Source organism: Arvicola amphibius, chromosome 15 (genome assembly GCF_903992535.2).
Source record: "Arvicola amphibius chromosome 15, mArvAmp1.2, whole genome shotgun sequence".
In the NCBI taxonomy this organism is placed as follows: Eukaryota; Metazoa; Chordata; class Mammalia; order Rodentia; family Cricetidae; genus Arvicola; species Arvicola amphibius.
In genome coordinates this window covers 32,242,825-32,257,034 of record NC_052061.1, presented here as the reverse complement: position 1 = coordinate 32,257,034, position 14,210 = coordinate 32,242,825, and the positions used below count along the sequence as shown (strand labels likewise).

The 14,210-nt window shown below is 48.5% G+C and overlaps 1 protein-coding gene across 1 annotated transcript in view; it reads left to right on the top strand.

Moving 5' to 3' along the window:
- Cdh3 (cadherin 3) overlaps window positions 1-14,210 on the top strand; it is a 46,336-nt gene that overhangs the window by 25,352 nt on the left and 6,774 nt on the right. Inside the window, exons 3-13 of the mRNA XM_038312885.2 lie at window positions 793-872; window positions 1,827-1,952; window positions 2,117-2,272; window positions 2,380-2,524; window positions 4,270-4,445; window positions 5,274-5,402; window positions 6,910-7,095; window positions 7,731-7,972; window positions 8,195-8,340; window positions 9,081-9,305; window positions 11,965-12,171. Of these exons, the coding sequence (XP_038168813.2) occupies window positions 793-872; window positions 1,827-1,952; window positions 2,117-2,272; window positions 2,380-2,524; window positions 4,270-4,445; window positions 5,274-5,402; window positions 6,910-7,095; window positions 7,731-7,972; window positions 8,195-8,340; window positions 9,081-9,305; window positions 11,965-12,171 (1,818 nt within the window). The remainder of the gene's footprint in view (window positions 1-792; window positions 873-1,826; window positions 1,953-2,116; window positions 2,273-2,379; window positions 2,525-4,269; window positions 4,446-5,273; window positions 5,403-6,909; window positions 7,096-7,730; window positions 7,973-8,194; window positions 8,341-9,080; window positions 9,306-11,964; window positions 12,172-14,210) is intronic.

Here is a 14,210-nt window from a genome sequence, read left to right as displayed (position 1 = left end):
CCAGGTTCAATTCCCAGCAACCACGTGGTGGTTCGCAACCACCTGTAACTTGAGAACCACAGGAATCCGGATCCCTTTTCTGGCCTCTTTGGTGCACAGACACACAGGCAGGCAGAACACCCGTACATATAAAATAAAAATAAATAAAACTTTTTGGGGGGAGAGGGGGCTTTGCCGGTAGAATTGAAAAGAAGTATGACAAACTTAAATTACCAGAAACTGCAGAAAGTGTCTGTGGGTAACAGTGCCACACGGGGTCACATCCTTGGGTGCCTACTCTGTGTAGATCTCCTCCAGGAAATTGTCTTCCTTTAGATGTAACTCAACAAGGCTACCAGCAACTAATGCTGTGAATGCTCCCAGCCTTGGTTCTCCAGCCTGGTGAACAAAGGGGCTGGACACACAAGCTGATGGTGAGGTGGTCCTCCCTCCACCGAGACCACATGGAGGGGCTGGAGAGATGGCTCCGTGGTTAAGGACATGGACTGTTCTTCCGGAAAACCTGAGTTCAGTTCCTAACACTCATATATCAGGGGGCTCACAACCACCTGCAACTCCAGCTGCAGGTCATCTGACTCTCCTGCCCTTCACGGGCACCTCACATATGCAGCATCTATTCATACACATACAAATGAAAAAATATTTAAAATAATGGTAAGACGATGTATAGAAACGCCATCCGAGACTTGTAACCACCTGCTGGACAGAGACTCCGGATGCTACCACTTGGTAGTCCTTAATCTAGTCAGGGGGCAGCTTTCTAACTCCCTCTTTCTCTTTACCTCACAGTAGCCCTGACAGGACGCACTGGACATGAGATGCTTGGTGCTGACCATGGAGAAATCACTGTGCTGGGCAGTGGGACAGTCCAGGTAAAACACCATGTTTGTCTTTAGGACAAAAGGAAGATGCTGTGTTCAGATTACTGCTGGCCAGTCTGATTGCTATAGCAGTGAGCGCTAAGTAAACCCTTAACCCCTGCCAACCATCCCAGAGCATCGAAGGCTAATCAGAACAGAGAAGTGACTGTGACTAAAGCTGCCCAGTAGGAGGCACTAGAGAGGCAGCCCATGAGGTGGGAAGAGGGGCGTGGCTGCCAGCACCCTGTTCACTAAGGCTCCCTAGGTCCCTCCCTTCCATGTTAACCCCAAGTGAAGGTCATTTCAACACAGGACTGCCAATCTTGTGAACCTCTAGGATTGTAGACCTGAGGCACTTGGCCATGCTTCCTGGTGTCTTCCCTGTGTGGCTCTGGCTGTCCTGGAACTCACTCTGTAGACCACTCTGGCCTCGAACTCACAGAGATCCACCTGCTTCTGATTCCCAAGTGCTTGTATCAAAGGCATGTGCCACCGCCACCCAGCTTCCTAGTGCCTTTTAAATTTTTGAATTGTCAAATGTTCAAAACAAAAGTATTTAAAGCTATATAACAGAGAGCCTCTGTCTCCATCTGCTCGTACCCTGCCCACCTTGAGAAGACAGAGATAACCACTGTGAGCAGGTGCTGTCCCTTTGGTTTCCTTCTACGTGTCACACATGATAAGGACAATTATTCCTTGCGTATATACAAATAAAAATAGACTTGTCCTCTTCCTTTATTTTTAATATTATAAGTGTTATTACTGGGCCTTTTTTTTTTTTTTTGACACAGGGTCTCACATGGTTTAGGCAGTCCTCCAGTTCCTCAAATTGCTGGTGGCTGAGGATGACCTTTAATCCTGATCTTTGCCTCAGCCTGCTGAGCGCTGGATTATGGGTGTGTAAGCCACACCTGACCCCTTTCTCCTTTCCCGTAAAAGCTAACATGTTCACACCTTTCTTTGCAGGCAGGGATGCCTGCAGTGAGCGCCCTGCCCAAACGCATCTTACGAAGACGCAAGAGAGAATGGGTGATGCCGCCGATATCAGTCCCCGAGAACGGCAAGGGTCCTTTCCCTCAGAGGCTGAATCAGGTAGGACTGTGCCTTCTGCTTGGGCAGCACTGATGTCTGCAGGGTTTATTGTCTGAAGACCTAAGAGCAGGGTTCCTTGCTGCTGGGTGGGGGCTGCAGGAGGCTCCTTGCCACCAGGTGCGGCACCTGTCACTTTGTCAGCTGTCATTTTATTTTGTTTCCAGCTCAAATCTAATAAGGACAGAGGCACCAAGATTTTCTACAGCATCACTGGGCCTGGAGCAGACAGTCCGCCTGAGGGCGTCTTCACCATAGAGAAGGAGACAGGCTGGTTGCTGTTGAACATGCCACTGGACAGGGAGAAGATTGTCAAATATGAGGTAAATAGCCTTTAGTATCCAGTGTAGATGTCTTTCCTGAGGTAGACCAAGGCCTGGTGAGGGGGGAACACCAGCTGACCCCGGACCTCTGTGCCTACCTACCACAGCTTTATGGCCATGCAGTGTCAGAGAACGGTGCCTCTGTGGAAGAGCCTATGAACATCTCCATCGTCGTGACAGACCAGAATGACAACAAGCCCAAGTTTACTCAAGAGACCTTCAGAGGGAGGGTCCATGAGGGAGCAACACCGGGTAAGATTGGGGAGGGGCTGCCCTAGGCCTGCGGGGTCCAGATCTAGTCGGGGATCAGCTTCTGGAGGTCAGCCCGGAACCCCCTCGCTATGTGTCAGATTCCCTCATCACAACACCCCGCCCGTCAACCCGGGGAGTCCTGATCAAGGCTGACCTGTGGCAGAGCTCAGACACTCACATTTGAGGACTTCCCAGAAGCTTGGGCTCAGCCAGACTTAGAAGCTCAGAGTTAAATCTGGACTTTGCTTCTTTACTGCCTGTGACCTTGGGTACATCCATGACCTATCTCTGCTTTTCAACCCAAATGGGAGTATCAGCCTTGAAATACTGTGAAGGTTAGGAATAACCCACACCACTGAGGGTGCAGCTCGGGTGGAACACGTGCTGACTGTATGAGAGGCCTTGGGCACCAGCACCGCACAGAAGAGAGGAAGAGCTTTACTATGGAGAACCCAGCCAAAGTTCTGCAGCCACAGGGCAAACAGCCAGGCCTAGCGGGAAAGCAAAAATAGGCTGCTATTGCTAGGGAAGAGAGGAATAGAAGATGAGGGAGTAGATGCGTGTTCCTAAGCTCAGTGACAGGCACTGGGGACAAGGACAGGGTCGGGGTCCTCTTCTTTTGGAGTAATCTGCAGTCAAATGCTCTACCACTGAGCTATCCCCCCATTTTGGAGTAGTCTGGACTGATCACCTCTTGGTCGTCTGGCTGAGCGTTTCAGAGATGAGTTGATCAGAGATGTCCAATAACAGAAATTCCCACCATTAAAATAATTGGTTGTTTTTATTTGCTTGTTTTGATTTTTTTTTTTTTTTGGCAAAATCTCCCCGTGTAGCCCAGGCTAGCCTCAAACTTGTGACCCTCCTGCCTTAGCCTCCTGAGTACAAGCTTGCACCCATGCTGGTAAAAATGTTGGTCTCACTGTACAGCTCTGGCTGGCCTGCAACTCACCATGTAGACCAGGCTGGCTTTGAACTCACAGGACCACCTGCCTCTGCCTCCTGAGTGCTGGAATTACGGGCATGTGCCACCATGCCCAGCTTCTAAAGATCTGTTGTTGTAGTGTGGGTTTGTTTGGAACATGGTCTCACGGTGTAGCCTTTGTTGGCCTGGAGCCTGTTGTGTAGATCAGGCTGGCCTAAACAGTCTTAACAAGATGAAAATTTTGCTTTTCCCTCCCTGATCCTGAGAAAGCCCTGAGGCAATCGATCCAGGTGGCTTCAGTTAAAGGTGTAAATAGGGCTTAGTTAAAAGGTCCGGGTTTCCTTTCTTGTTATTCTGCTGTTCCTAGGCTAGCTCTTGTGGCTGCTGGAGCCATAGCCATTACATTTAACGGAAGGTTGAAGAACAGCATGCATGCTTATTATTTGTTTGAGACAGAGTCTCGTTACTCTGTAGTCAAGGCCAGACTTTAGCTCATGGGCAGTCCTCCTGCCTCAGCCTCCAAAGTTCTGGGATTACAAACTTGAGTCAACCTTTCTCCAAATTTATCAGAAGTCACTACCATGGTCACAGCTGTGGCTGGAAGGCTCAGAGATGTGAAAAATGTCCCCAGTGACTGTGACCAGCATAAACTGAGAATTCACTTCCCAGGAAAAAAGGGTGTGACAGCAAGTGGGTTCCAGGAAGCTGGCTGCCACTGAGCTGGAGAGAGATCCTTTTGGTGTTGGCAGACATCACAGGGCTCCAGAATAGGCAAGGCTGGTACTGGAGAGAGAAAGGTGCTAAGCGGCCCCTTCCCCTGCAGGCACTTCTGTGATGCAGGTGACAGCCACAGATGAGGACGATGCCATCCACACTTACAATGGGGTGGTAGCTTACTTCATCCACAGCCAAGAACCAAAGGAGCCACATGACCTCATGTTCACCATCCACAAAAGCACTGGGGCCATTAGTGTCATCTCCAGTGGCCTGGACCGGGAGGTAAGTGACCTTTGTGAAGGTACGATGTGCCAAAGCCTGGCCAGAGTGAAAGCTTCTGTGGCTATCCCAAGGTCAAGGCAAGGCAGTGGAGACCCAGGTCGGCTGCATGGGCAGCCGTGGAGACCCAGGTCGGCTGCATGGGCAGCCGGGGAGACCCAGGTCGGCTGCGTGGGCGGCCGTGGAGACCCAGGTCGGCTGTGTGGGCGGCCGTGGAGACCCAGGTTGGCTATATGGGCAGCCTGGGAGACCCAGGTTGGCTGCAGTGGAGACCCAGGTCATGTGCGTGGGCAGCCGGGGAGACCCAGGCCAGCTGCATTGACTTGGCTGCGCCTGCACTTAGTTTTGCTGTCCCACTGCTCTTTGGGCCAGTGACCTGCTGCCTAACCTGCTGGCTAGATCCCCTGGGGTGAGGAGGCAGCTGTAGAATGCAGGCTTTGGAGCAATTCTCATTTCCTGTCCAATCGGCTCATTTAGTTTACTTGTTGCCGGGATTTGTCCCCTGTGTGCCACAAAGGAGAACTAGCTCCGTGGATATTGGAATTACCTTCTGTTTCCTAATTAATATCTTTGCCTATGTGGAGCAGCCGAGGGTTGGCCAGTGCTGGGTCTTCCACAGGAGAGCTACTGGGAGATGAGGCTTCAGCCCTGCACCCTCACCTGCCTTCCCTGGAGGCGGGTAAGGGGCGAGCCAAGGAATTGAGAAAAGGTGAAAGGGAGGAAGAACAGCTTCTCCTCCTCCGTACCCCCCAGGCAGTTCCTTGTTGTCAGGAGGACAACCCCTCACATTGGACTCACAGTGGGCTCCTTCTGTGCTCCTTTCTCCCCCAGAAAGTCCCCGAGTACAGACTGACCATCCAGGCCACAGACATGGATGGAGAGGGCTCTACCACCACAGCGGTGGCCATAGTGGAAATCCTTGATGTCAACGACAATGCCCCCGAGTTTGAGCCACAGAAGGTAACTCCCATTCCTTCCTGCATTCCTCGTCACGTAAAGGACCAGGGTTGGCTGCTTCTCCGAAACCAACCAAGTCCCAAGTCTGTCACTTACTGGCTGTGTAACCTTAGGCAAACCACCAGGTCTCTCTGTGCCCAGTTTCTTAATCTGTGAAGTGGAGGTCGCGATAAATGCCTGATAAATTGTTCTGAATCTTCGATGTCGTGATCTGATCATGTCCAGTCTTGATGTCATTTGAAACTTACTACCTCATATCTACCATAAACATAGCTGCCAGGACAGAAAACTCATTGCTGGAGAAATGGCTTAGTGGGCAAGAATATTTTCCCCTAACCCAAATGACCTGCTTGATCCCAGGACCCACATGGCGGAAGGAGAGAACTGGCCCTGTCCTTTGATTTCCACAAGCTCACCACATGACCTGCGCCCCGCCCCCAATACATAAATGTAATACAAAAATTAAAAGGGAAAAAAATCTCAACATCAGTTGAAGTGACACACGCTCCTCTGTGTGTATGTGCACAAATCTCTAGCCTCGGAACGCTAGTTAGGCCTCGATAAAAATGTGCCCTTGGGAGATGGCTCAGTTTGTAAAGTGTTTACTGTTCAAGCATGGCAACCTGAGTAAAAAGCCAGGTGTGGAGGCCCACACTTGTAACTCCATTGTTGGGGGGCTCCCTGGCTGGTCTCAGGAAATGAGGTGGTCAGCTTCTGAGGAGCAGTACCTGAAGTTGACCTCTCAGCCCTGCAGGCACATGCACACGCACGGGCGCACACACACACACACGCACACACATGCACACACACGCACATGCACATACATATGCATGCGTGAACACACACACGTGTGCACACGCATGCACACGCCCACGCGCACACAAATTGTCCTGAAGACTTAAGTAGGGTGTCACATGCCTGTAATTACAATATTTGGGAGGTAAAGCAGGAGAATCAGTAGTTCAGGGTCATCTTCAACTCTGTAACACCTTTAATCCCAGTACTCTAAAGGCAGAGGCAGGCAGATCTCTGGGTTCAAGTTCAGCCTGGTCTACAGAGCGAGTTTAAGGAAAGCCAGAGCTACATAGAGAAACCCTGTCTCAGAAAACGAACAAAAACCTAAAACTTAACAGAAAGCTGATTTCCTGGTCTTTGTTACCTCCCGCAAACTTGTGGCTAGGCCTCCGATACAGTGGCCATCTCTCTGGGGTCTCTGTTCTCTGCCCTAAGGTGGCTGTGCACAGTAGGGGCTTGGGCACCCAGACTGGGAGAGTCCGGAGCTTCAGGCCCTCATGGAGAAGGGAAGTGGGTCTGGGGTATGTGACCTTGTCCCCACATCTGTGCTGTCGCTTGGGATTGTCTCTCTGTTCCTGTGTGTCCTGAAATCTCTATGGGCTGGTGGCCCAGAAGTGTGAGAAGGCTGCAGGGCTCGGCAGCAGGATGAACGGCCTGTCGGGTGACACCGATCTCTGCTCTGACTGCACTGCGTCCTGTCCCTCTCCCCGCACAGTATGAGGCCTGGGTGCCTGAGAATGCAGTGGGTCATGAGGTGCAGCGTCTAACCGTGACTGATCTGGATGACCCCGACTCACCGGCATGGCGTGCCACCTACCGAATCGTGGGAGGTGATAATGGGGACCATTTCACGGTCACCACTCACCCAGAGACCAACCAAGGCATCCTGACAACCAAGAAGGTAGGTCCGTTTGGGCTTCTAGGACAAAGGGAGTCCTGCCTGGCTGCTTCCCTTGGGCCATTCACTGGGGACTACACCAAGACAGTGTCAGGCTGGTGACGTATTACCACCACTGCTGTTCAGAACAGGGGATAAACAACTGAAAACATCCTGAACAAATTAAATTAGAAGCCCCTTTCAGAAGTTGCGTTCCTCGAGAACTCAGTCTACATTAAAACCATACCAAAGCTTGCTTTGTGTATTAAACATGTTCTTGGCTCTAATTATAAACAGGTTTCTCATTCCAGTATATGAGCGACCATGGAGACGCTGGCAAGTCACAAGAGACACAGAGGTGGTTCTTTGTCTGTAACATTGGTAGGATGCAGCATCCTACTTAGGCTAGTCACCAGAGGCAACTCAGTCATGACTAAGGCCGTCCTAGAGGACAGCACTGTCCCATTGGAAACGAACCTTCTAGGGCTCACTAAGCCTTTGGGGTGGTCTAAGAGGCCCCAGATTTCCCCTTAGGAAACATGGGGGGGACGGGGGGGCAGGATGGTTGTTGACCAGAGTCTTGGTCCCTTCACTGTGACCCTGCTGGTGCCCACAGGCCACTTCACACACTGCTGCCTCAGCTTCTTCTTCTCTCCTAGGGCTTGGATTTTGAGGCTCAGAACCAACACACCCTGTACATAGAAGTGACCAACGAGGCTTCCTTTGTGGTGAAACTCCCGACGGCCACTGCCACCGTAGTGGTCCACGTGGAAGATGTCAATGAGGCCCCTGTGTTTGTCCCACCTTCCAAAGTCGTTGAGGTCCAGGAGGGTATCTCTGTTGGGGAATTGGTCTGCTTCTATACTGCACAGGACCCAGACAAGGAGGATCAGAAGATCAGGTAAGTGGGGACTGGGCAGCAGGTCAGCCAAGTACATAGGTACGCTTGGGTGGGTTGTTCCTTCATCATCAAGTTTATTCAATACCAGTGCCATCATCCTTGCACCAAACCCTTCCTGCCATGCTCAAGGCTGAAGGCTCTGCACTTGGTCTAGGAGGCTCTGAATGATTGCAGTAGGATTCTTCATGTGCTAGCTGTGACCCTTCTCAACTTTCTGTCCAGCTACCACATCTTGAGAGACCCAGCTGGCTGGCTAGCCATGGACCCAGACAGCGGTCAAGTCACGGCTGCAGGCATTTTAGATCGTGAGGATGAACAATTTGTGAGGAACAACATCTATGAAGCCATGGTTTTGGCCACAGACAATGGTGAGAGCTTTTAGCAAGTCCTTCCATGGGCAGGCCTATGGTACCCAGAGCATTAGGACACAGTCTGTTCCCTCCTTAGCAGGAGATGATGGTAGGGAGGAGATTGACAAACCAGGCTGGATTTAAAGTCCTAACTGCTATGATCCTAATTTTTCTGAATTCCAAGAGATAGGCAAGATACCAAGGACTCACTTTTCTGCTTGTTTTTAGTTCACTGAACTCTGAATTGACCCGTCAGTTTCTACTGATGGTTGACTGACAGGGACCGCTGGGCAGCCCACAAATGATTACTGGTGTTGCACCATTACCAGGGAGATTATGATATTATACCGTCTCTGCTTAATAGCTAGTGAGTCAAGGCCTTGATGCTGGTTTCTCTGAAGCTTCAGGTTCCCTGATCAGCAGACAACTGTACAAGCATGAGGTAGCACGTGGGTTTTACTCTGTGATCAATTATAATGGCTGTCTGAATGCAGTAGCTGCGGCTGCACTGTGATTTGTTAGTAATGTCTGCTGTGGACACAAATTAGAATGATGCTGTGGTTGCCATGATTTGCCATTGCCAATTTAGTTTACAATGAAGTTAACGCATGGAGGGGCTTAATAGGGGAGAGCTGGGTGGTAACCAGGAGCCACTTGTAGGCAGGTTATGTAGGTCTTAGGGGAACTTAACATTGGTTCATTCACCAATCAAGAGTAAGAGCAGAAGCTGAAGAGATCATGTGTGTGATTGTGAACAGGGAGCCCTCCCACCACTGGCACTGGGACCCTCCTGATAACACTCACCGACATCAACGACCATGGCCCACTCCCAGAACCCCGCCAGATCACCATCTGTAACCAAAGCCCTGTGCCTCAAGTGCTGAACATCACAGACAAGGACTTGTCTCCCAACTCCTCCCCTTTCCAGGCCCAGCTAACACATGATTCGGACATCTACTGGGCAGCAGAAGTCAGCGAGAAAGGTAACTAACTCAGTTGTGGTAGCAAGAGGCTGCCAGTTCTGCTGGGTGGGTGTTGGTCCCACAGTAGTTACCACATACATTCCTGTTCTCACATCTGTGGGTCACAGAATTAATGGTCTCAAAAATGGGCATCAAGTGCTCTTCCGTAGCTTTATATCAGGAGCCCTAAAAGATGTCTTCAAAAACAAAACACATAGAACTAGGCATGATTACATTTAATCCCAGTTCTCAGGAAGCAAAAAGCAAGCAGATTTCTGTGGGTTCAAGGCCAGCCTGATCTACTTGGTGAGTTCTAGGTCTGTATGAAACCCGGTCACAAAAGAACAAGCAAACAGCAGCATCCACAATAAAAACACAAACAAAAGTAGATAACCAGAGCTGGGGAGATTTCTCAATGATTAAGAGCATCTGTTTCAGGGGCTGGAGAGATGGCTCAGTGGTTCAGAACACTAGCTGTCTTTCCAGAGGACACTGGTTCACTTCTCAGCACCTATGTGGTGGCTCAGACGTTCTTTTCTGGTTTCCACAGCACTATGTATGCATGTGGTACACAGACATACATGCAGGAAAAACACCTGTACACATTAAATAAAACTTAAAAAGAAAATAAAAGAGCATGTGTTGCACTTTAGGGGACCCAGGATCAATTCCCAGCACCCACATAATAGCCCACAATCATCTGTAACTTCAGTGTCAAGGGATCAGGCATCCTCTTCTGACCTCCTTGGGCACCAAGTACACCCTTTGTGCACATACATGCAGGCAAAACAGTAATACACCTACAATAAAATAAATAAATATTTGTTTAAAGAGGGTAACCAGGCAGGGCAGTGGTGACATATGTCCTTAATCTTGGCACTCAGGAAGAAGAAGTGGCGGATCTCTGTGAGTTTGAGGCTAGCCTAAGTCTACAGAGTGAGTTCCAGAACAGTCAGGGCTACACAGAGAAACCCTGTCTCAAAAAAGATAGGTAACCAGTTAATGTGAACATTAACCAATTAAGTTAGCTAATTTTTAGAATAATGTTTGAGACAGGGTTTCTCTGTGTAATCCTGGCTGTCCTGAAACTCACTTAGTAAACCAGTCTGGCCTCAAAGAGATTCTCCTGTCTCTACCTCCTGAGTTCTGGGATTAAATGCATATGATATCATTCCCTGGCTTATATAATATATTCTTTTGAGACAAAGAATACTCTAGCAGCTGATTATAACAAGAGTATTAATCCAGTATCACATGACTTCCAGAGCCTCCCACTCTGCTCATACTATAATTGCGTTCCTGTTTGTTTTTGATAAAATGACGGCCAGGCATGGCAGCTCACACCTGTAATCCCAGCACTGCCGTGAGTTTGACACCAACCCAGACTACAAAGCAAGACTCTGTCTTGTAAAATAATTAATCAATTAAATCAATTTAAAAATAGGGAATTAAGGGGCTGGAGAGATGGCTCAGAGGTTAAAAGCATTGCCTGCTCTTCCAAAGGTCCTGAGTTCAATTCCCAGAACCCACATGGCAGCTCACAACTGTCTGTAACCACAGCTCCAGGGGATCCAGCCCCACCCTGTTCTAGCCCCAAGAGCACCAGGCACATACATGGTGCACAGACATACAGACATGCTTGGAGGTAAAATACCCATACACATTAAAAATTAAGAGAGAAAGAGATGAATTAATTTGGGGGCTAGGGCTGGAGAGATGACTGTCTTCCAGAGACCCTGAGTTCAATTCCCAGCAACCCACATGGTGGCTCACAACCATCTTTTTTTTTGTTGTTGTTTTTGTTTTTGTTTTTGTTTTTTTCGAGACAGGGTTTCTCTGCAGCTTTAGAGCCTGTCCTGGAGCTAGCTCTTGTAGACCAGGCTGGTCTCGAACTCACAGAGATCCCCCTGCCTCTGCCTCCCGAGTGCTGGGATTAAAGGGGTGTGCCACCACTGCCCGGCGCTCACAACCATCTTTAATGAGATCCGGTGTCCTCTTCTGGTTTGCAGGTATACATGCAGACAGAACACCATATACATAATAAATAAACGAATAAATAAATAAATAGATTTTGTGGGCTAGCAAGGTTTCTCAAAGGGTTGCACAAACTTGGTGGACCAGAGGTGGAAGGAGGAGACTGACTCCCAGAAGGCTTCACTTCTGATCTTCACATGTGCCTCATAACACACGCTTGCCTATGCAAACACACCAGCAACCAAAATAACACAGCAGCTGGGCAGTGGAGGCACACACCTTTAATCCCAGCACTCGAGAGGTAGAGGCAGATCTCTGTGAGTTCAAGGTCAGCCTGGTCTACAGAGTGAGTTTCAGGACAGGCTCCAAAGCTACAGAGAAACCCTGTCTCAAAAAATCAAACAAACCAAAAAAAAAAAGTAGTAAAAAGACAATTAAAAAAAATACTAAAAAAATGAAGTAACTTTGTAACCCCATACTCTTTCTCGCAGTGTTAAATTTTACTTTAGCCAGGGTTTTGGGAACATTTTGTTTGTTTTGTTTTGCTTTTATGTTCTGGGTCTTGAGCCCAGAGTCTCACTGATGCTAAGCAGGTACTCCATCGCTGCGCTACGCTCAGACAAAGATGGTTCATCGGGTGCTGAGGCTCTTACCACCCCTTATCTTGTACTCGGTGCTCACCATGCATGATTATCTGTCTCTCCAGGAGACACCGTGGCCTTGTCGCTGAAGAAGTTCCTGAAGCAAGACACATATGATTTGCACCTTTCTCTGTCTGATCAAGGCAACAGGGAACAGCTAACCATGATCAGGGCCAAAGTGTGTGACTGCTATGGCCATGTGGTGACCTGCCCCGAGCCCTGGAAGGGTGGGTTCGTCCTCCCCATCCTGGGTGCTGTCCTGGCTCTGCTGAGTGAGTACCATAAGCCTCCATGTGCAACTAGGTACTTAAGAGACCTGATTTTTCTCAGAATTTCTGAAACTAATATTTCTTATTCCAATATTTCTCGTTCATTTCTTTCTTTCTTTTGTTTTATGCTTATGAGTGCTTTTGCCTGGATGTATGTGTACCGCATGTATGCCTATACAAGCCATAATGGGTTTAGATAGCCTAGAGCTGCAGCTGTAGACAGCTCTGAGCTGCCATGTGGGTGCTAGGAATCGAACCCAGTCCCCTTCAAGAGTAGCCAGTGCCCTTAAACCGCTGAGCTGTCTGTCTCCTCCCCAACTCATCCATTCCTTAAACTCCCAATTCTACAAATATCATTTAATTGCTAGACGTTTCTGGAGCTTGAAGAATAAGCCAGGCTAATGTTTTCCTGTCAAGTCACTTTGAGGCCTAAGCAGTGGTTCTGGGTCTGTGTTAGAAAGGCAGACTCGCAGTTTCAGCAGTGGTTCTGGGTCTGTGTTAGGAAGGCAGACTCGCAGTTTCAGGCAGCCTTTTGTTACTCCATCTGGTGTCCCTTGCAGTATACTCAATAAACCTGCTTTTAAAAGAACAGGCAGATTCTCTTGTCTGCCCTCCAGCAGACCTGATGATCCAGAAACTTAGAGGTAAGACCTAAGTTACCTGTGTTTTAACAAGCCATGAAGGGCTTTTAAACATGCCACAGTGTAAGCATCACGGGCCAGAAAGCAGAAGTATTTCATTAAAAACAAATCTTTCATGGAAGCTGCAGGGAAACGGACACAACTGGAAATCATTATGCTAAATGAAGTTGACTAGACTCAAGAAGACACTGCCACATGCTTCTGCTCGCATGTGGTACCCAGATTTAGGGTTGTCTATGTAAATATGTTTATGTGTGTGCATGTGCATATATGTGTGTGATTATAGGTACATGTTTGCAGGTTATAAAACTAGAATGGGGATTCCAAGGTGAGGAAGTAGAAAGAGGTAATAGAGTGAGTGCGTGGCAGAGGGGAGTAGGAGGGGCAGCATGTGGGAAGAAGAGAGACCAGCACAGGTGGGCAGTGGGGACAGGAACAAATGAGAACAAAGTACAGTAACACATGTATGAAGATGACGTGATATACCTCTTACTTTGTGTGCTCATGTAAATAATAAATAGCTGGGTGTGGTAACTCATGACTTTAATCTCAGCACTTTGGAGGCAGAGGTAGGCTGATCTCTGAATTCAAGGCTAGCCTGATCTGTAAGCGAGTTCCAGGTCAGCCAGAGCTGATATACAGATAAATTGTTTTGGGGGAAAAATAAAATATAGGTAGATAAATAGAATGACAGTGGTAGCAATAAATAAATAAATAAAAATTTCTAGACTGGGCAGTGGTAGTACATGCTTTTAATCCCAGCACTTTGGAGGCAGAGGCAGGCTGATCTCTGAGTTCAAAGCCAGCCTGGTCTAAATATCGAGCTCTAGAATAGACAGAACTGTTACACAGAGAAGACTTGTCTCAATAAAAAAATAAAAAAATAGTAATAATAAATAAATATTTCTAGACTGGGCAGCGATGGCATACCCTTTTAATCCCAGCTCTCTGGGGGCAGGTGGATCTCTGAGTTTGAGGACAGGCCTCAGTCCCTAGATTCCCCACAGCCATCCAGTTATTCCCCTGATGTTCACTTAAGTCATATGAACCAGGTAAGGTGTTTGCTCACTGGGCTATGGAAACAAAAACCTGATGGAAGCAACGTAAGGGAGAAAGGTTTGTTTTCAGTTCAGAACCTGAAGCATCTAGTTGCACCCACAGTCAAGAACAGGGAGAAGCAACCAGGTACAGTGTCACATTCATTTAATCCAGCACTGCAGAAGCAGAGACAGGTAGACTTCTGGGATTTGAGGCCAGCCTAGTCTATCTACATAACAAATTCTTGGCCAGCCAGAGCTTCATTGTGAGACTGTCTGAAAAGGGCTGGAGAGATGGCTCAGCAATTAAGAACACTGGCTGCTCTTCCAGAGGACCCACATGGTGGCTCCTAACCATCTGAAC